The sequence below is a fragment of the Pangasianodon hypophthalmus genome, chromosome 13 (assembly GCF_027358585.1).
Source record: "Pangasianodon hypophthalmus isolate fPanHyp1 chromosome 13, fPanHyp1.pri, whole genome shotgun sequence".
Taxonomy (NCBI): domain Eukaryota; kingdom Metazoa; phylum Chordata; class Actinopteri; order Siluriformes; family Pangasiidae; genus Pangasianodon; species Pangasianodon hypophthalmus.
In genome coordinates this window covers 14,206,060-14,228,482 of record NC_069722.1, presented here as the reverse complement: position 1 = coordinate 14,228,482, position 22,423 = coordinate 14,206,060, and the positions used below count along the sequence as shown (strand labels likewise).

The 22,423-nt window shown below is 37.9% G+C and overlaps 1 protein-coding gene across 2 annotated transcripts; it reads left to right on the top strand.

The window, feature by feature from the left end:
- The first annotated feature begins 255 nt into the window (after positions 1-255).
- Positions 256-19,445, top strand: LOC113528592 (SEC14-like protein 1). 2 transcript variants are annotated; one of them, XM_026917236.3, is made up of 15 exons: positions 256-414; positions 6,779-6,928; positions 8,901-9,032; positions 9,450-9,578; positions 10,196-10,400; positions 10,621-10,730; positions 12,150-12,339; positions 13,304-13,392; positions 13,486-13,556; positions 13,644-13,815; positions 15,092-15,226; positions 15,582-15,716; positions 16,043-16,288; positions 18,266-18,411; positions 19,113-19,444. In XM_026917236.3, the coding sequence occupies exons 1-15, from the start codon at positions 352-354 to the stop codon at positions 19,216-19,218; spliced, it is 2,079 nt and encodes a 692-aa protein (XP_026773037.3). In that variant the 5' UTR covers positions 256-351; the 3' UTR covers positions 19,219-19,444. The 2 variants fall into 2 exon arrangements, with proteins under 2 accessions (XP_026773037.3, XP_053095433.1); XM_053239458.1 differs by lacking the exon at positions 256-414 and adding an exon at positions 508-622 and having other exon boundaries at positions 19,113-19,445.
- The last annotated feature ends 2,978 nt before the right edge of the window (positions 19,446-22,423 follow it).

The window sequence follows — 22,423 nt, the reverse complement described above, 5'->3', positions numbered from 1 at the left end:
CTGCAAAAGATACCATTCATGTATCAAATGGTATTGTTTGTTTGAAACTCAAAGCTGAACCTACTGGCCAGAATATGTATGACCACATCTGTTTTTTTTTGTTTGTTTTTTTTTTAGAAGGAAATAAAACACTTAGACTAGGTACTATACAAAAGTACAAAAATTACTTCCTGCTCCCAGAAAAATATTGGAATTTTCTTTTAAGGGCATTGCTTATGACACGGCAAGTCATATGACATGGATCAGCTGACCTACAGTAAACACCTGCAGATCAGCTGAGAGGACTGTATTCCTGACTGTAATCACCCTGTTAGTGCCTCAGTAAAGTTCACCGGTGGAGAAGCTGCAGCTATGGTGCAGAAGTATCAGTCACCAGTGCGGGTCTACAAGCACCCCTTTGAACTTATAATGGCGGTAAGTGTGGGTTTGTTTGATTATGTGTGTGTTTATGCGTTTGCAGGAAAAAGTGTGTGTGTGTGTGTGTGTGTATGTGTATGTGTGTGTGAGAGAACTTATAATGGTAGTAAGTGTGGTTTTGTCTGATTATGTGTGTGTTTATGTGTTTGCAGGAAAAAGTGTGTGTGTGTGTGTGTATGTGTGTGTGAGAGAACTTATAATGGCGGTAAGTGTGGTTTTGTCTGATTATGTGTGTGTTTATGTGTTTGCAGGAAAAAGTGTGTGTGTGTGTGTGTGTGAGAGAGAGAGAGAGAGAGAGAGAGAGAGAGAGAACTTATAATGGCTGTAAGTGTGGTTTTGTCTGATTATGTGTGTGTTTATGTGTTTGCAGGAAAAAGTGTGTGTGTGTGTGTGTGTGTGTGTGTGTGTGTGTGAGAGAGAGAGAGAGAGAGAGAGAGAGAGAGAGGACTTATAATGGCTGTAAGTGTGGTTTTGTCTGATTATGTGTGTGTTTATGGGTTTGCAGGAAAAGGTGTGTGTGTGTGTGTGTGTGTGTGTGTAAACACACAGGTTGAAGGTAGCAGTAGAAGGGACTGTTGCAACTACAAATTTAATGTTTTTTTTTTTCTTAGTTCTTTTAAGGTTTTCATTTGACTCGCCTTTGTGCAATAGGTTTATTGTTACTGTTTATAAAAGTCGTATGAAAGAGGAACTAACCCAGAGTCTGTCCCCTCAGCTTTACTCTGTAAAAATCATCTCTCTGTCACGTTATGGTGCTTTTTTCTATGGCTTTTTTATGGTCTTGTATTGGCCAAGTACCTGGATTAGTTCCAATCTGAGTGAATATTTAACCCTAGCACCTCTACCATCTGCCATGCAAGAAGTGCTTGAACTCTGCTCTGGGTTCAGCAAAAAGCCTGGTGAAATGCATATGGAACAAATCTTTTTTTTCTTCTTTTACTCAGAAAATATAGACCGTTTAAAATGCAGAATATTGGCAGACTCTTGGCAGACATTGAGAAATGGAATGACTAGACATGTGTTTATGATGTGATATTTCGAAATATTCCACATGCATGATAATGGTATCATTAGCTGTTAGGCGGCTTTTTTAGACAGTGTTTGTACTCTTGAGATAAAGTCCTATTTGGAAGGAAGAATAAGGACATATGTCTTCCTTATTTATTATAAGCTTCCTTATTTAAGACAAATTTTATTACAAGGCAGCAGTGTTTCTTGGCAAAGACAATATCACATTTCTGTTGACAGTGAGAGGGTTTAATGAAAGTTTAAAACCATGGTAGGCAGAATTGTCTTCAATCCAGTGCCTTAGTAATAGTGTTAACCATGATATAAGGCATTATTTGTAACAAAAAAAAAAGTAAATTTACACAAATACCTTATAATAACTACGTAGATAACAGAAATCCTTGAAAATGAGAACATGATATTTTTGTCTTTTTTTAAATGGTTCATGTGTGTAGATTTGTACCAGAGAGCCTGACTAAATAATAAGACTCTCTCACCACCAATTTGTCTATGTGGAAATGAATTTGCAGTTCTGTCTTAAAAGTAAGACATTTAACCAAGTCAGTCTCACCCTGATGTACCAAAGTTCCTTCATATCACCTACTTTTACTTCTAAACGAAATACAAATTTTAGCACCTGCACTGCAGGGTTTAAATGGCTTCTAAGTCTGAAAGTTACACAAATATTACACAAGCTCTCTAGTACTATATTGATTATGGTTTAGTTTCTACAGTATACGTGGAATTAGTGCTGATCATGAACAATGCACGGTTCGCATAAAGCCAGGATTTAATAGCAATTCAGGCTGCAAATTGTTGACACCAAAGCCATTTCAGTTTGTTACTGAGAAACCTGAGAAAGCTCCCCTGGCCCTAGACTTTCCTTTGCAGACAATTTAAAGATTTTTTAACTGTACTTCTTGGTGAGAAATATATAAAATAGAAATATTTGTGAAGGGTTTTCCCAGACAACCATACACATATTAAAATATTGTAGTATTTTATATAGTAATGGATTTTTGGTTCATTAAGACCTCACTTCAAAATGTCAAGGGTTTGCACTAACTGTTAAGGTCTATGCCAGGGGTGTCAAACTCACTTTAGCTAATGGGCCAAATTACACTTTGTCCAACATGAAGGGGGATAGATCAAACCAGTCAGTTTGTAGACCAATAACACATCAACAACTCCTCTTAAATTTTTCATTAATTACCATTTATCTAAAAGGTACATTCTGAGTGCACAAACAGATACGAACAAAACAGACAGAATTCATTTTTTTCCAAATTACTATTTATCATAAATTGTCATTTATCAGAGTGTGTTTTGATGCTATTGCTGTTTCATTAGCAATCAGGTAGCACATTTAACAGCTGCATCACTGAAGTCCCAGCTACGATTATCAACTGACTGCTGTTTCTTCAACCCCACCAGCAAATTGCAAATTGTTGTATTTTTCAGCATGAAGAGTTTGATAATGGTGCCAAATATTCTTTCAGCACTGCTGTGGGCTTTTAAATAAATTAAACACACTAGTTTTCCTCTTATCTCAGTGAAGAAACTAGGCCATTTTTCTTGGAAAACAACATTCTCTGTCCACTTTTCTTCCTTTGGAAAGAGACATGGTTAGAGCATCAAACTTTTAGCTTGCCAGTGAAAACTTAAAAATCATTATCACATTTTGTCAGTTGCTAAATTTATGGTCCTGGGTTTATTGTTCTATTCTGTCCCTATAACAGAGTATATAAGAGGAATAACAGAGATTAACTCTTTTGTAGAATCTTTCCAATTAATTATGACAATTTTAACTTTTTTTTTTTTTTCATTTGTTTAATCGTTATCTGGATGTTCTCAGCCAGCCTGTGGCCTGTATATTTGACAGCTTTGGTCTATGTGCTAGTCAGTATACAGCTAATACTGTATGTGTGACACTGAACCTGAGCTAGCAATCAAGAGCTTGATAATGACACGTGTGTGTTCTTGAAAATGAATGGGCCACTGTATCAATCTGAGTGGAAACCTCTGCTCTAGATTACTGAACATGACAAAGTTGCGATAGGCAAATTGTCAGTAAGAAATCAGTCTCTCTTTACAGTATCTGCATTATTTCCACAGTTTTATGAAGCCACTGTTGAGTTTGGATTTGTTGAGTTTGGATTTGGTTGGATTTGGTGGGAAGTGTGGCATATTTCAAATGCTATTGGCTGTTGTCGAAATTGTCACGTCTATGCTGGAATTAGTGTCCAATTACAATTCCCAGAATACAGCACGTCCTACAAACATGGCCGCTGAGGACTACAACAACCAGCCACCACAGACTCATTCACGTTCACACTCACCTGATTACTGATCGCACACACCTGGACTCAAGTACCATCACAGCCTCACTCACAGTATAAAAGGACTCTCACTCCAGGCACTCACTGCAAAGTTTACACTCTGTGTCTTTTGTACCAGTCGATACCAAGCCTTTGGTTCATTGATTCTCTTTCTGGTTTTGATCTAGGTTCTGGTTTTCTCATTTGCGCTTACGTGCCCTTGTTAATGTTGTTTGTTCATCGCCTGACCCTTGCCTGAATCTTGACTCTGCCTTTGGGTTACATCTCTGTTTTGTTTGCTACCTTTAATAAAATATTGAACACCTGCACTTGTGTCCGTACCTGCATTGTGACACAAAACAGTCGAGCTGGATGACATGCTCCATCTCTGGCTTCTGTGTCAACATATAGAATCTCATCATGGCTCTCTAGATATTTCATAGACACTTTAAAAGCTGCGCCGGTGTGATAGAATATTGCCGAGCTCTACATGGGATGGTTACTCATTACTCAATAGTTTTATATTATATTACATTACATTACGAATGAGCAATTTCGGGGAAAATATATAGCAATAAAAACAATCAAATACATTCCTCAGAGAGTCAGAGGGTTTTTGGAACACCAGCTGGCTATACTGATAAAAACATGTCCATTTGATTGTCCTCTTCACACCACACTGCACAGCAGGCTGTTTCACAGCATATCTCAAACAACTGACTACTTTCTCAGTGTGCGGTCTGTACTTACTAGCACTTAATATGGTTATGCAATCAGTTTTGTTATTATATTAGCATATTTGCTATTACTTGTCTAGTCTTATTTCATATTTGTAAAGCTGTTGAACAATTCTTATTTGCTGGTTTTCTTTTCAAAATTTAGCAGACTGCAGTGACCGTTTCAGGCTGACAGTTTCAGCACAGCAAAGCAGTGTTTACTTCAAGAAACTTCTCGAAAGGGTGTTGTCCCTCTTGACAAGCAGTAGTGTTATGTATTGATTGCAGCTAAACTGATGACTGTGGCTGTTAGGTGACCGCTTGGAAATAAGCTGATGATGTTTTTGGCTGGATTGTATAAATATATATTGGTTGTTCAGATTCACAGAAGGTGTTGTTAGATTAAATCAGCACATTGCAATGTCACTACACCTTAAATCAAACCATAGGCCTGATGTTGTATCCATGTCTCAAGGGGCAGAGATTTTCAAATCACTCCTTATAAATTCTCTTCACAGAGTGCCTGAGTGTGTATGAGTCAGCTAATTTGTGCATCTAGGTAAATTTATGTGTTTACACTTCTAAATTAATTCACATAGCCCCCCAGACAGCTGATTTTTGTTATCCTGCAGTTCCTAAAAGCACTGAGATAGCTAATAACGGCTCTGCTGCTCCAATGGGAAGTGAAAAGTATAAAAATGTCGACTAGCTGGGGGCTATGGGGAATATCTATGGAGTATAAACAACTAAATCTATTAAAAAGCAAACGCTAATAGCCACAGGCTAGAACATTGAATCTTTCAGATTCTGGTGCTAATATTTGTGCCACTATTTAGTACTCATGACATATGCCATTCAAATCATAATTCTTATTAGTTCCAGGGTGCAATAGTATTAAAGAGAGCAACATAATTCATTGAAGCTAATACCACAATGCCATTGAATGTTCTGATTGGTCAGAAGGTGTTCATTAATTTCCTGTATCAGAACGGTTTCGACTGTAGTGCCTGCCACACAACAAATCACAGGTTTATATTAATGCTGTCTTTGTAATACATTGGCATTTGTAAAGTAAATATGTATATATTGTGGATGCGTATATATATATATATATATATATATATATATATATATATATATATATATATAGCTCTGAATATAGAGGGAAAAAATAGAAAGGCTGATTATAGCTGTTGTTACATAAGTGATAAATAACATGTTTCGTGGACGTTCCACAAGACTCAGTGTCAATATAAATGGGTGATTCTTTAATAAATAAAAATTGTTAACGTTGGCAAATTGCTGTGGTATAAGGTGAATAAAACACCTATGGTACATGCTGTATCACCACTACAGGGTGGTTGCAGCAAGCCACATCACACCACAAATAAGTAACTCATTGGCTTTGTGTTGAAAGCATGGAACAGATTAAGCATCACCTGTGTGCTGACCTGTATAAAATTGCTTTTACTTTTTGAGTGGGGAACTGGAATTAAACATCACATTGAATACAGATTGCATTATAATACATCTTGCATTTGCTGTAAACCCTCGCTTTCTGTGAAAATTATTGTTTGAGCATGTGTGTGTCTTTCAGAGACAGACAGACAGAGGGAATAAGGGAGTGGAATAGTTGACCAGTCATGCGAAATGTCTCACTGATAGCCTGCAGTCTGACCTGCCATAAAGTTAAGGAGAGTTACAGTTCAGTCCAGGAAAAGTGAGCTCAGTCTCCCCAGAATCGCATTATCTGTAGCACTATACTTAACAGTTGTCACCTTGGCCCTTTATTCTTGCAGTCTGACCACAGCAACAACTAACGTATTTTGTCAAGTACGATCGAGGCCATTAGGATCAGACTAGGACAAACCGAGTATTGTATATGTCTCATATATCTCCAGGCAGGCTACAAAGTGGGAGTCTGCTGTTTAATGAAAGACTCGAGGTAAATATTGACAGAGAGACAGCATGAGTAATTGCCTTATTCATATAAGCTATAAAGTCAGCTATAAAAAATAAAGATACTCAAAAGATAGAATGCCACTGGTTCATTCGAGTTTCATGCTGTTGTTACAGTACATTTGACATATCAATAGTTTAAAGTGAATTCTGATATCAAGAGTGCAAAACAGACTAATAAATAAGTAAATAAACATAGACAAAGAACTTGGTGTAAGGTTGAGCATTCTTTGATCGGCTGGGCCTTGTTTTTTGTTGTGCTTGGTGTCTTTATATGAACAAATGCATATGACAGGGAACCAGGTTATGAGCAGTATTTCGGTATCTGTATGTATCTTGTGCTTGCATGCCCTTTCACAGGCCTACGAGAGAAGATTCCCATCCTGCCCCCTAATCCCCATTTTTGTGCACAGCGACATCATCAGTGAGAGCCAGAGCGAGGATGGAGCGACTCATGTAATCGAGCGCAGGTGTACTCTTGATGTGGAGGCCCCTCGATTGTTGAAAAGGGTAATTCTCCAAAGATTCTCCAAAAATCACAGCTGAAGTGTGTATGAAGCAACTGTGTATGAAGTCAGTGGTTAAGATGTTGGACTACTGATCAGAAGGTTATGAGTTCAAACCCCGGCACTGCCAAGCTGCCACTACTGGGCCCTTGAGCAAGGCCCTTAACCCCCAACTGCTCAGTTGTATAAATGAGATAAATGTAAGATCCCCTGATAAGGCATCTGCCACATGCTGAAAATATAAGTCAAGATAACCAATTTAACTGGGGCAGACTTTCACTTTGTTTTGCATTACAACATCTTATTTGTACAGTAAAGTAACACTTTATTTAACTTTAGCAAATAAACATAACTAGAGGTTACAGCAGGGACTCTCAGATATTTCCAGGGATTATTTAACTGTAAAATAATTTTAAATTAGTTCATGTGTACAATAATATTCTGTTTATCTATTTGAGCCACAGAGCATTCTGTTCCTGAACTTTCCACTTCCATGATGCATAAGGTCTAAGGTGACATTATTTAGAGGCTGAATTGTTTTTCAGTTTGGGGTTTGGATTAAACCCATTCTATTCAAGTGACAAGTCAAAAAGGCTAATAACTATAAGAACAAGTAATACATTATAATGACTTTGTTAATGGTAGGTGTGAAACCACTGTAAATAAATAATTTAAAAAAACATCAGGGGCCCCTGGCTATGCTGCATGGACCCCACTTTGAGAACTACTGGGTTAGAACGTAGATTTAGCAAACGTATGTTGTGATGGCTCACAGCACCATGATCTCCAGTTTGATCCTGAGCTTGGGTTACGTTGTGTGCTGAGTTTCACATGTTCTCCAGGTTCTCTGGTTTCCTCCCACTAGCAAAAACATATTATTAAAACAAAGTATTCCCAGGATAGGCGCAGGGTCTACTGCAGCCCTGACAAGGATAAAGTGTTTACTGAAAATGAACAAATGTTTAATTTATTTATGGTTTTATTGTCATTCCTCTGTATACCTTGTATACATTGGAACAATGTCATTCCAAATATTGTTCCAAGTACATAAAGAAAAGGATATCTGACAGATGTTACAGACTCTTAACCACAGAGAAAATAGTATTTTTGATCAGCCGTTGGAGTGCTCTTAACTGAACTGTAGTCACTGTGGCATACAGTGCTGTATCAAGTCTCTCACACTTTCGGTTTGCACTCAGATAAGTGAACACTCTATACTCCATCACTCTACTCTATATCTGCAGTCTTATACTTGGTAGTTTGGTTTAAAAATACATCTCGTGTGCACTTCACACATCATTAGTGATGTAACCTGGGGTCCTCAAGTGTTTCTGGTCTTACAACATCAGACACCCTCAGCCAGGAGACCCAGCCAAGGATAATCAGGCCCTGGCTTGTGTCCAAGTAACTTATATTCTACAGATTTCCCCACTCATCCTTCAGCCTTGCTAACATGTCAAATGCAGCCAGAACCATACAGGCTTCCCCACCTATAGCAAGCCCCACTTGGTCTGTTAAGACCTTACGTCTATTAAGCCCTTAAGCCACAACAATTTCCTTTCTTTACTTATAATTTACTGATTTTGTGATTTACTGTGTGTTAATTCAATATTTATTATTTATTCCTTTGTATCCTTTGTCTTGTTTTGCTATTTATTGTACATGTCAAATGCAACCAGAACCATACAGGCTTCTCCACCTATAGCAAGCCCCACTTGGTCTGTTAAAACCTCCGTCTATTAAGCCCTTAAGCCACAACAATTTCCTTTCTTTACTTATGATTTACTGATTTTGTGATTTACTGTGTGTTAATTCAACATTTATTATTTATTCCTTTGTATCCTCTGTCTTGTTTTGTTATTTATTGTACTTTATTGTTGACTTGCATACACACAGAGCTATACTGAATTCAAATTGCTTCAGCACAGTTACATGGCAATAAAGAATCCTAAATTTTAAATCTTGAATACTTGCAGATAGCAGGGGTGGACTATCTGTACTTTGTGCAGAAAAACACACTGGATTGGCGACAGAGGAGTCTGCATATCGAGACCTACAATGAGTCCTTTTCCAGCAGGGTGATCGTCAAAGAGCACTGTAGCTACACGGTCAGGAATGCACACTACACTGGTTAAATGACTTCAAATCAATTATAAGGCCTTGAAACTTTTAGAGGGCATCTTGGTTATGTAAATCACAAATTCACCTTTATTAATTCATGTATTAGTCAGATAGTCTAGTACTGATAACTTATCTCAGGTTTCAGAGTATGCATGAACCAACATTATCTTCCTGTGGGTGCTTTAAGGTCTGAGTTAGAAGTCATTGCTTTGTAGTAGTCACTGTATTTGCTTACTTTGGACACATCACGTGCCAATGCACTGTGCAAACATCACATTCAGATCTGCAGAGACCTCCCTGTACTCTGAAGAGCAATCCAGCTCCATGAAAAATATCAGTTGCCAAAATGAGGGGTTGAAGGTACAGTTTACATCATCTGTCCATGTCCAATAATCTCTCCACAGGTGCACCCAGAAAATGAAGACTGGACATGTTTTGAGCAGTCAGCCAGTATGGACATGAAGTCTTTTTTTGGATTTGAGAGTACAGCAGAGAAGATTGCTATGAGGCAGTATGCTTCCAGTATTAGTAAGGTGTGTGTGTGTGTGTGTGTGTGTGTTTATATATATTTTGGTGGGGACTCACAAAAATAAGTATACCTGACAATTTGGTTAAAAATATGGGGCCCAGCCTTTTTTGGTACAAAAAAAAATACAGCCCAGAGATTTCCTTCTTTTTACTGAGGTTAAGCTTCAGTTTAGATTTAGGTGTAGGCATAGTATTAAGTAACTATACAAATAATTGTCTCAATAGCAGGTCCTCACAAGGATAGTAAGACAAACATCTTTTGTCTTTGTGTGCGTGAGAGAAAGATTTTTATGTAACACAAAAAAGAAATATTTTTATTAAGTGCAGTGTTAGTAGCTACCATGGCATTTTTAAAGAATAATACAGTGCTCCTACATCCTCCTATGTGACACACGAATGATTAGTTAGAGATTAATTGATGTGTTGTTTTGTCATTTTCTCAGCCATGACATTTACAGAGCAGTTTCAGAACACTGAGCTGTAAGCCATCCTTTCCAGTACAGGCGAGCGTAAAAATGTGTTTGCGATATTAGGTTTTTTTTTTATTTTGCCGTTTACATCCATGTTTCTTTTTGTATTAAAGATGTATGGAAACCCTGCTCTGTCTCACTTGTTTCTGCAGGGCAAGGAGATTATTGAATATTACCTCAGAGAGCTAGAGACAGAGGGTATAACTCATATACCTCGCTGGACTCCTCCTTCCACCACCATAGCATCACCCCAGCTAACAGTCAACGCAGCCGTCATTCCCACACCCAACAGCAGCAAGGAAGACCAGGAAAGAGTGCATAGTAACCTTACAGAGAGCTTGCCTGCTTCTGTAGAAGGTACACTAACAGTGCATTCCACATTTTCATTTGGACTCTGTTGAATAAAGACCAGTATGTAGTTCATTTTTCATTCACTCCACTGGATCGATAAGCAGGACAATAATAAAGAAAATACAAAAAATTTCCCTTCTGTCTAAACTCTAACAGCTGACAGAAAGCACAACAGTGGATATTGTCTTTATAATAGATATTTGGCTTTGCATTGTGACTGTTGCAGATAAGTTAGATGCAGATTACATCAGACATTATCTAGGAGAGCTGAGTCCTCTGAATGAGAGTTGCTTCATCCGTCTACGGCAGTGGCTGCAGGAAACACACAAGGGAAAGGTATGGAAAGATGACATGTACACTCACACCACTTTAAGCTGAGTGCACACTGCACTGCACAATCAGAGCATGTGCATAACTGGTGCTCATTAAGTATAATAAATGCCCAGAAAATGAATATACTGTATAAAATACATATGGTGGATAAGCATTATAATATTAGAATAAACCCAAACTATTAAACTCAATAGGCAGAGCTCCAGAAAAATAAAATATAGATCATTTTCTTTATTAAAATGGGAGGAACCAAAGTTAAGCAGGGAGGAGCCTATTTATATGTAGCTAGTACTAAAAACTCTTCTGCAGTTTGTTAACTAGGGGTAAGGGGAGGGGAGGGGTTGGGATGTATAGAGAGGTGACTGGGATGAGTGAAAAGGAGAGGGATTTGGGAAGGAGGGTTTGAGGATGAATGGGGAGGGGGCTAGATGAATGCGGGAGATGACTGTGATGATAGAAGAGGGATGGGATATGTAAATGAGAGGATGGGGATGAATAGCGAGGGGGATCAGTGAATAGCAATGGAATGTGTGAGGGAAGGGTTGTGACGAACAGGGGAGAGGACTGGGAGGAATGGACAGATAATCAGATGAGTGAAGAGGGATGGAATGAATGGTGTGGGGATTAAGGTGAGTGAAGAGGAGATGAGATGTGTACGGGAGGGCATGAGATGAATCAGGGAAGAGTTGGATAAATAGGCAAGGAGATTGGGATGAATGGGGAGGGTATTAAAATGAGAGAAGGGGGTAGAATGAATGGATGAGTGGAGGGAAGACGACTAGAATGAATGGTGGATTGGGATGAGTCGAGAGGGATGGGATATATGAGGGAGAGGTTGAGATGAATAGGGGGAAAGATCATTTGATCTATCCATCTACAGTCTCATCTGTTCATCTTTACCTCTCCATTACACATCCAATCCCTATTCATTCATTGTAATCCTCTCTCCTTATTCATCTCAGTCCCCACCCTTAGTCATTCCATACTTGAAGTATGGTTGTGATGAATGAGAGAGGGGGCTGGTTGAATGAGGGAATGGATTGGGATTAATAATTGAGGGGAGTGGGATGAGTAGGGAATTGGTTGGGATGAAGGGGAAGGATGCTGCAAGAAAGGAAACAAGGCTGCAGTTGTTAAGGAAAAAGAGCTACAATTTTATGGACCCCTGCCTGAGGGCCTCCCGGATGTACTCCTCTATAGCAGGAGCCTCTTTGATAGACAAGGAGTAAACCAGAGAAGAGTAGTGGCTGATGGAAGCAGGTCAGTAGTGCAAAGTAGTGCTGTGCGGTGGGAGTTTCTATTTCAACATGTTGTTTATTTTAATTCTGTAGGGAAAATCTGTTTTCTAATGGGGTTAGGTAATCATTGTATTAAATGTGGATTTAGCCTCATACTACTCTTACCCACGTCCATCTGTCCCAGCTCCCTAAAGACCAGCATGTGCTGCGGTTTCTACGCTCGCGGGACTTTAACGTAGAGAAAGCTCGAGAGGCACTGTGCCATACACTCACCTGGAGGAAGCAGCACCAGGTGGACTTCCTGTTGGACTCATGGAAGTGCCCACAGCTGTTGCGTGACTACTACACAGGGGGATGGCACTGTCATGACAAAGGCATGAAGGCTTAAAACTTTTTGTATGAAGTGATGCAATATCTAAACAAATTGATAAATTACTGTGGAATAATATTTATCAAACTGAAATTAAATCTAATCCAGGGTCTTTATAAAGATGTGTAGAGTAACCCTACAGACTTTCATTATTTTCTTTAAAAAAATCTTCAAAGGATTTAGAAAACATCCATTAGCTTGAAAAATATTTCCCAAATCCTTCCCATCCATGGTCTGATTATTAATCATTTTAAAACTAAAGGAGATAAGGTTTCAGAATTCTCCACCATGCAAATTAATCTTATGTGTGCATCAGTATGACATTAGTAAGTGTCAGATGAGAACGCAAAACTCCTGCAAATTCTAAAACAAGGATAAATCAACTATCATCTATCATTCACTACCAAAAAAAAAGCTAAAACTTCATCAGTCCTGATTTTTTTCTCATATATATTAACTATTTTTACTCTTTCACTCCCATTTGTTCACACTTTCACACTCTCTGACTGTCTTTCTCTCTGATTGGCTGTAGATTGACTAGTATCATTCTGATTGACAGGGAAGAGCATATCCATCCCTCCCACCCAGAGACTCTCCACATACTCACAGATGTCACATTGGCAATAACTATAATTCCCCCATAAAATGATGGAACAAAGAACCAAATGAAATTTTATACACATACATTTTCAATCTATAGACTGTGGCAATGCTTTATAAATAAGGCCCCAAGTGTATTATCTGAGATTATGAAGTATCCTTCTGTGGTGTTAAGTATAGCATAGCATCTGTTAGTGGAAGTAATAGAGATCTTAGCAAACAACTGCAGAAATCTAACACACTTTAAGTGTAAGATGTCTAATAAACCTATGTAGGGAAAACTGATTTTGTGCAGAGCAAAGAGTAATGAGCGTTTCTGTTTATATGCTATATGTTGTATATGTTATATATGTTTATATGCTATGTAGATGGCCTACCTCTCTACATCTTACGGCTAGGACAAATGGACACCAAAGGACTTGTGCGGGCTTTAGGTGAAGAATCTCTTCTTCGACATGTAAGCAATACTGTGTTAAACTTACAGTATGTTGGGCATGAATAAAGTGCAGTCATACTCACTTATCTTCTTCTCTTTTTGTTTCTTCATCAGGTGCTATCCATCAATGAGGAAGGTCTGAAGCGCTGCGAGGAGAACACAATCATCTTTGGTAGACCCATTAGGTAGGATTAGTACATGGCCATTGGCAATATATACACTATATACATTTTGCTTATGCCTATCCTTAATGCATTGGCTTTAATGTGTAGTTGCTGGACCTGTCTGGTGGATCTGGAGGGGTTGAATATGAGGCATCTGTGGAGGCCAGGAATTAAAGCTTTACTGAGGATTATAGAGGTGGTGGAGGCCAACTACCCTGAGACACTAGGACGGTTGCTTATACTGAGAGCTCCTCGAGTCTTTCCTGTTCTCTGGACACTGGTAAAAACATACATGCATGCTATGTACAAAAGTCTGAAGTTATTTACCAAATTGCAGTCATCTGCAGAATTTTGTACTGAAATACACTGCACACGCTGTGCAGTATGGTTTAAAAATCTGACTCTGCTAACAAAACTTTTAATATAAATGTTTTTTATGTAATCAATTATGAATACAATTATACCTAAATATATTTAGCTAACAAGACATATACTTCTCCAAGAATATAAGCACATAAAAATGTTATTTACTAAAACAGCTGTGAGAAAAGACATTATAGCATAAGCATAGAGAACAGTATTAATTGATGCAATATCAGGTGTAGGTCTTGCAGATAAGCCAAAATTTAACACTCTGTGTTAGGGGTATATATGTTATATTTGAAGTAAGCACAAAAATTTGAAAGTACCCTGAATTCAGAAAGTGTGTGATACAGTGACAAAGCAGGTAGCATTGCTGCCTCACAGCTCCAGGGTGCCCCCTGAGCTTGGATTACTTCCTGTGCGGAGCTTCAGGTTCTCCCTATCTTTATGTGGATTTCCTCTGGGATCTATGAGGAAATACGATGGCCTGGCATCCCGTCTGGAGTAAATGGGGTTACTGAAGATGAATGAATGAATGAATGAAGGAATGAACTCAAAAAGTGATGTTGCAATGGTTAACTAAAACCGGTTAATGAATATTTGTGTGTGTACTAGTGAACTTGGCTTATGTTAAAGTTATGAGCAAAAAAAAATTATTGTTATGGTATATTTTGGTAGCTTTGGCTACTGTGAGTGTATGACAAATCAGCCAACAAAAGATTTACTCACATGTACCCAAAGGACAAAGCCAGCTAGTTAACATTGTTAATGTTTGTTTTTCATTTAAGCATAAATTTGACAATGCAAATTTATGCTTAAATTACTAAAATCTTACATATATCTATCTGGGACAAGCTAGTTTACTAAAAGTTACCCAGCAGGTTAGCTATTTGGGATGTTGGGATGACATGGGGCAATCCTGTTAGCTTATTGTCATATATTCATAAATCCTAGCTTTATAATAATCATAGAACTTTTCTTGGGCTTTTAAAAATTATTCGATGCAGTGTGTATACATATGGACACTATTTTTTCTTATTTAGACTGTCACTAAATGTCATCGCGCATTGATCTATCAGCACTAAAATGTCATGAGGTTTGTAAGGTGTTATTACAAACTCTGTAGCCATGGTTAATTAAATGTCAGGTTTGTGTTCAAGAGCCTTCTGCATTATTATTACTCCATCCTCTAGATCAGCCCATTCATTGACGAGAACACTCGCAAGAAATTCCTCATCTACGCTGGGAATGACTATCAAGATTCAGGAGGCTTGGTGGATTACATAGACAGAGAGTTCATCCCTGATTTTCTCGGAGGAGATTGTCCAGTGAGTCCAGTGACCAAGCATTGGTTGAAATGAAAATGGGGCAGTAATGGAATTATCAGTAGAAGTATTACCATTTAGTCTGAAATGAAGAAGTCATAATCCTATGGTTTTCCTCAACTTTTATCTGCATATCTAATTTCCTCTTAGATAATCTGTACGTGCATTACTTCTGTCATGAGTCAATAATGAGACGCCAAGCTTATGATTATAAATTATTGGAGCTCCTGATTAAGCATTACCCAATTTAGCATTGACATCATACATTTTTATACTGTCTTATGTCATATGACCATAATGAATCTCACTATGAATCGCACTTTATGCACAGTATTTTGTGTCTCTGCTCCATGTGCAGTGTGATGTCCCGGACGGTGGCCTGGTTCCCAAATCTCTGTACCACACAGCAGAGGAGCTGGAAAATGAGGAGATCAAACTCTGGACTGAAACAATCTACAAAACTGCTAGTGTGTTCAAAGGAGCTCCACATGAGGTATTTCAGAGCTCCTGATGCAGATCATCGAGCAACCTAAGCTCCAGGTCTCACCACAAAGTATATAAAATGTTATGGGGAATGGTGCCATCTCCTGGTGCTCAAAAAAGAATGCATTAAAGCCAAAAGCTCAAAATAAGTGGGTTGAGGACTGTTTTCAAAACCTTAGTTTAGGATTAAAATTATTACTAGAAGTGGAAAAATTCTGATTAAATTTTTTTTTACAATATTAAATTTTATACTCTTGGCATATTTTATTTTATATGTTATACTTGCAATGCTATTAAATGTTTGCATATTTTTGTGTTCCCCTTTTCCATTGGCAGGTGTTGATTGCAATCACAGAGGCATCCTCAGTTATCACGTGGGACTTTGACGTGTGTAAAGGTGATGCTGTTTTCAACATCTATCACTCTAAAAAAGCCCCACAGACTCAGAAGAGGGATACTCTGGGTAATCTGACTGGTCCTGGAGGCAACAATGTGCAAATGATTGATAAGGCATGGATTCTGGGGAAGGACTACAGCTTGGTGGAAACAGCTCTAACTTGTAGAGAGGGCGAGAGCATCCAGGTATTATAAATGTTGCTGTGGCTGTGTGGTGCATGCGTACTGTAGGTGTTAAAGGAATACTTCATAACTATTAATTATGCCTTGTTAGGATTGATTTCATTTCTAACATTATAATATTAATTGGCCTCTAAATTATTCCATGTAATTGAGCTAGAAGCTTCTATGTTAATATAAAGGGAAAATATAAATTTGGTGCTTCATTGCTTTCAGGGTTTAATTAGTAAAGTTCAAAAAGATAATAGCAAAACATTTTGCAGGGGAAAAAAGCACCAGCAGTATGACTGGTAAAAATAGCCCCACACATTTACTTATTATACAGTATACATAAAGACATGGTGTGTTTTTGTGGCCACATTTTAATTAATATGCATAAATATTATATAATTTCCCTCTTATTGTTTTCTATTGTTGTTCTCATAAAGGCAGTTGAATAATACACATTAAGGAAGAAATAAGGTACTAAAGTGCAAAGTTGACATTCAGAATAAATGTCCACAGTGCAATTCTAACTGAAAATTCCCTCTCCATCCACTTTATTAGGAACACCTGTACACCTGCACTTTCATGCAGTTATCTAATCATTTGGCAGCAGCACAATGCAAAAAAATAATTAAAAAAAATCATGTAGATACAGGTCAAGAGCTTCAGGTAATGTTCACATCAAACATCAGAATGGGGAAAAAATCATGACTTTAACCATGGCATGATTGTTGCTACCAGATGAACTGGTCTGAGTATTTCAGAAACTGCTGATCTCATAGGATTTTCACAGTTTCTGCAGAATGGTGTGAAAAACAAAAGGTTTCAGGTTGAGAAAAATCAGAGGAGAATGATCAGACTGGTTTGACCTGACAGGAAGTCTATAGTAACAAATAAGCACTCTTTACAACAGTGGTGAGCAGAAAACATCTCAGAATGCACAACACATCAAACCTTGAGGTGAATGGGCTACAGCAGCAGAAGACCACATCAGGTTTCACTCCTGTCAGCCAGGAACAAGAATCTGAGGCTATCATGGGCACAGACTTATCGGAAGTGGACAGTTGAAGACTGGAAAAAAGACCAGGTTCTCTATTTTCTAATCTTCAACTGACCAGTTTTGGTGAGTCTGTGCCCATGATAACCTCAGATTCCTGTTCTTAGCAGACAGGAGTGGAACCCAGTGAGGTCTTCTGCTGTTGTAGCCCATCCACCTCAAGGTTTGATGTTTGGTGCATGCTGAGATGCTTTTCTGCTCACCATGGTTGTAAAGAGTGATTATTTGAGTTACTGTATCCTTCCTGGCAGCTTGAACCAACCTGGCAATTTTCCTCTGACCTCTCTTTTCAACAAGGTGTTTCCACCCACAGAACTGCCGCTCATTCAATGTTTTATGTTTTTCACACCATTCTCTAGAGACTGTTCTGGTAGCAATGTCCATGCCACAATCAAAGTCACCGAGATCACACCTTTACTTCATTCTGATGTTTGATGTCAACATTACTTGAAGTTCTTGAACTGTATCTGCATGATGTTATGCATTGCTCCCCTGCCACATGATTGGCTGATTAGCTAACTGCATGAATGTACATGTGTACAGGTATTCCTAATAAACTGGATGGTCAATGTATATAAAAAGTCACTATAAATGTATAAATTGATCCATGTGACATATTTTAAAGAATATTGCTTTTATACATTCAAATTTGGCTTTCATCCAAAGCATCTTAGAAGTGAGGCAGAATAAACTACAAGCATTGAGATGTTAATGGAGCTGATATTGATGAAAATGCTGAAACAATGAGTTTCCACTGAATGACTAAAAAGAAGTGTGAGGTAGTTGTAGGAAGAACAGAGAGACTAAAGCGTGTTATGAAGGCTGAAAAAATTGCTCAAGAGAAAGTCTCAAAGCAAGTCCAGATTTGGCAAGTCAGTGCCTTATTAAATTAGTTTTATCTCCATTCCTAAATTATTATCCCTGTGTCTCTCTTGATGTAGGGTTCTCATGTAACACGTTGGCCTGGCTTCTACATACTGCAGTGGCGCTTCCACAGCTCAGCATCTAGCTTATCCTCACTTCAAGTCTCCACACAGAAGTGTAGGGTGATGTACTACACTGAAGTGCTGCGCTCTGACGACTTCAGGTTTGCTCCACACGTTACCACAGAGTTAACACATGCAGTTCATATTCGAAAGGTAGATAAAAGCAGTGGTTCTCAAATTGGGGGCTGGGCACCACCAGGGGTCCCTGAAGCATAGCCATCCTATATTAGGAGCTATTTTTTATTTTGTTATAGTGCTGGAAATCAGAACACACCATTATCAAAGCTATTATATTTTTTATTGAGTTTTTATAGTTATTAGCCAGTTTGACCAATCCAAACATAACTAACTTAAGTAGGCTTAGTGCAAAGTTTATTAATAAAAACTCTATGTCTCCAATAAATAGCCAGAATTTTATAGAATATTATACATTTAGATAAACAGCCTCATATTTGAATATTTGCATTATGTTCGTAAGATACCTGAACTGAAGTGGTATGAGAAATATATTTTACAGTTAAAGGGTTAAATGACTGCAAAAGGTTCGATAATCCTTGGTTTAAGTACTTTGAATTAAAATTTAAACAAAACATAATGTCTTATTTGGGACACATCATTGCATGAAACAGAGTATAAAATACATTCATATTTTATTTAAGGTTAATTTAAACTTCACTATATTGTTATAATATGCTGTTCTGCGCAAACGGTAAACATGCATTTCTCTATAGAAACATTTGCCCTTATTATGTGAAATTTGAGAGTGTGTATATAATTTTTTTTTCATGTCATCATGTTTTAGGGGTTCTATGACAAGTCTGGAGTCCAGTCACAGTGGTTTCTCTCAGCTGAGCACCACTACCACCTCTTCTGGCCAGTCACATTCCAGCTCAGTCGCTTCATGGTAGAACATAAGCCGTATAAGAACTGCGATTGTTTAATACAAATTCTGTATAAAATGTTGCACAGAATTTTGTGTTGTTGTTACTTAAGTTGTTTGAATAATTTCTCATGTCATAACATATAATAAAAATAATCTGTATATTTCTACAAAAAAAATGATGTTTTGTGAGGTTGTTGTTTCATTATTTCTTAGACAAAAGTTACCTTTTCTATATCTTGTCCTTTTATTTGGCCAGTCAGCTCCAGAATAAATAAAGATGAGTATATGTTTTAAAAAAAGGTTATGGAAAAAAATGTCTTTGTGGTTACTCACCTTAAGCTAACATTGAAAATATGAGACAGTGTAATTGATGTAAATGTATTCTGTATATTCTTATGTTATATTCTTATACATGCTTTGAGTTCAACGGCTTAAGAGTTTAGGACCTCTTATGCAATCATCCATGACTTCCTGTTTCACTGGGGTATAAATATGAGATGATAAAAAGGTAAAAATTCTCTTAATCATTCATCAACATATGAAAGATTCAATGATACACAAATGAGACAAGACAAGTGCATTCACCTTTATGAATCAATGGCTATAAAAATAGCTACATGGCTGAAAATGTCCATATCCACTGTAAGATTAATAAGAATGATTAAGTTTAACACAAGTGGAGCTGTAATGAACCTGCCTGGAAGAGGGCACAAGTGTATTTTGCCCTTCATACACAGTGACGATGGATAGAAAGGCTGATGGCTGAAGATTTGCAGAAGATGCTAGCATTTTGGGGTCACCAAGTCTCTGCAAATAGACACCACGTGATGCCATTCGACAAATGTCTTGAAAACCCTTTTTCTTCATCTAAACACAAATTTGATCCTGGAGTTCACTAGATGCTGCTGGAATATTTAGAAGGTTTATGGTCAGATGAGACAAATATAGAGCATTATGCCAACAAATACAGGGGGGATCACAGTAAAATGAAGGATGGTTACCCAGAAAATAATCTAATCCCCACTGTTAAGTGTAGTCCAAAGGCCCTCCAATAGCCATGACAACCTTGTTATGAAACATATCGTCATGGACTCCATGCAGAAGAGATTTTAAGTACAAAAAGCTACAACTAGGTCATGGTTCAATGGCCACAGGATCAAGCTTTTGATCTCCCAAGTCCCCTGACGTAAACAGCATTGAAAACCTGTGGGGTGAACTGAAGAGCAGAGTCCATGAGGGAGGACCTAGGACACGGGATGGTCTGGAAATGTTGTGTAATGATATGTGGCCTCATTCCTTGCTCTGCATTCACCAGTCTCATCAAGCATTATAGCTGAAGATGACATCCTCTTATGCTGGGAAAGGGGATTGTGCAAAATATTAAATGCAGGGGTGCCAATAACTCACAGGTGTGGGTTTGTTAAAAATAATTTTGATTTGTTTACTTTCTTAGGATAAATGTACCTCAATTAGAGGTTAGATTTCTCTCATATTTCTGGTGTGAGCTTAAGCTGACCCCAAGAACATTGGATCTTAACCTTGTTTACCCATCTTTATCAAGAGTGCCAATAATTCTGGGGCTGACTTTATATTTATTGTGCAAGAGATTTGCTTCTTATGCCTGCTTTCCCATTTACACTGGGAAGTGTGATTATTCTTATCCCCCACAAGATGGCAATGTGTTAAGCCTAAGAATGAAAGGTTACTTGAAAATGGCTTCGATGGAAATGATGAGCAACGTGCCCATAACTTCAAACCTGAAGAATATGCGAACAGTAAGCGTTCCTCCAGGAGGATTTTGTGGATTGTGCACTTTTCCGTAAACTGCCTTGTTTGTTAAATGAGAATTGATCCACAAGTTCCACAGGGAACACTTATTCGATATGTAAGAATATGTTAAAATGTCTTGCATATTAAGACTGAGCTTGCTCACCTAACTCTGACTGCCCTTTAGTTCCAAAGAAGATAGCAATTTCCAATATTTTACACTTTTCCATTTACAATTCAAAGCATAAACTACCCAAATGAGCAAAGTAAAGTTTGTTTCAATGACTAAATAGCACACTGAACAAATCTAAGGTGGTTACGTATAAGCAAATGTCATGTAGTGTACCTTAAGAGAATCAATATATGAGAGCTGACTTAAAACCACTGGGAGAGCTTGATCAATAGAATCTTTTTGCCTTGTTGGTTTCTTGGATTGAGCAACTGCTGATTGATTAATCTTAGAGTTGTGTTTGCAGAGAGGTTTCTGAATGTGAAGGAATCATGCAGTTAAAGAGGTTTGAAAGAAAGATCGTGCTTACAATTCCTTAGCTTATATACACTGTTTAATTGTTAGATACTACTCTCTACCTTCCCATCTCCCTCATGTTCTCCAAAATTATTACTGGATCTTCACTGTGAGGGGTCCAGTATTCTAGCAGAAAAACAGAAGCCTCACAAAATGTACAAAAAAGTTATTTTGATGAGCTCTACAAGAACAAACTGTTCCCCAGTTCACACTAAGTTTTTTCCTATACCTTTGTTTGCTTATGTTTGTAGATTTTAATCCAGCCAGAAAAAGAAAACTAACATCTTTTTTATTCTTTTGAGGTAAAGTTATGAGAAACTTGTGTACTGTAGGGATGCCAAACTTAGCTTCTGGAGGACTGGATTCCAGCACCCTATTTTTTAGCTTCACTACGTCTACAAATCCTGACAATAAACTGGTCAGTTGAATCTGTAGTTTCTGAGTCGGAAAATCACCATACTGTGACAGGAATGAAGCTGGGCACAATGTAATATTATAACTAAGACAAACCCTGAAATAGTTCACCTTAAGTAATCTGTTGTTCTTGTTTCCATTATAGTATATACCAGTAAGTTGATTAAACTAGGGCCTGTGCAACTTTCCTCGCCTGAGCCGACACAGATTCCCAAGTTCACCTGGAGGTATATCAGAATTCAGTTTTCTTATTGTTGCTCTCTGCATGTGTAGGTGGCTTTTCTTCCTGTGTTGTTCCACTTCTAATTTATATTCAAGAGCCACAGGGTGGCTTTGCAGATTGATTTACATACTGTGTATACAAGCATAATTTCCATAAACTCATCAACTGCCTGCGGCTAAAGCTGGATACATTAACTGTCCATCTTGGTATCTTCATTTCTCCTCCATGATCAGGGTCTGCTTGTAATGCTGTATGTGAGAACCTTTCAGGTGAGCATATTCTTGTGCCTGTTGAGTGTTC

Bases quoted from the DNA above. Each gene is read 5' to 3' on its own strand.
- LOC113528592 (XM_053239458.1), top strand. From the start codon at position 518: ATGGTAGTAAGTGTGGTTTTGTCTGATTATGTGTGTGTTTATGTGTTT. The intron at 13,557-13,643 runs GTAGGATTAGTA...TTTAATGTGTAG, and splicing joins ATCTTTGGTAGACCCATTAG to TTGCTGGACCTGTCTGGTGG. The intron at 16,289-18,265 runs GTATTATAAATG...CTCTTGATGTAG, and splicing joins GAGAGGGCGAGAGCATCCAG to GGTTCTCATGTAACACGTTG.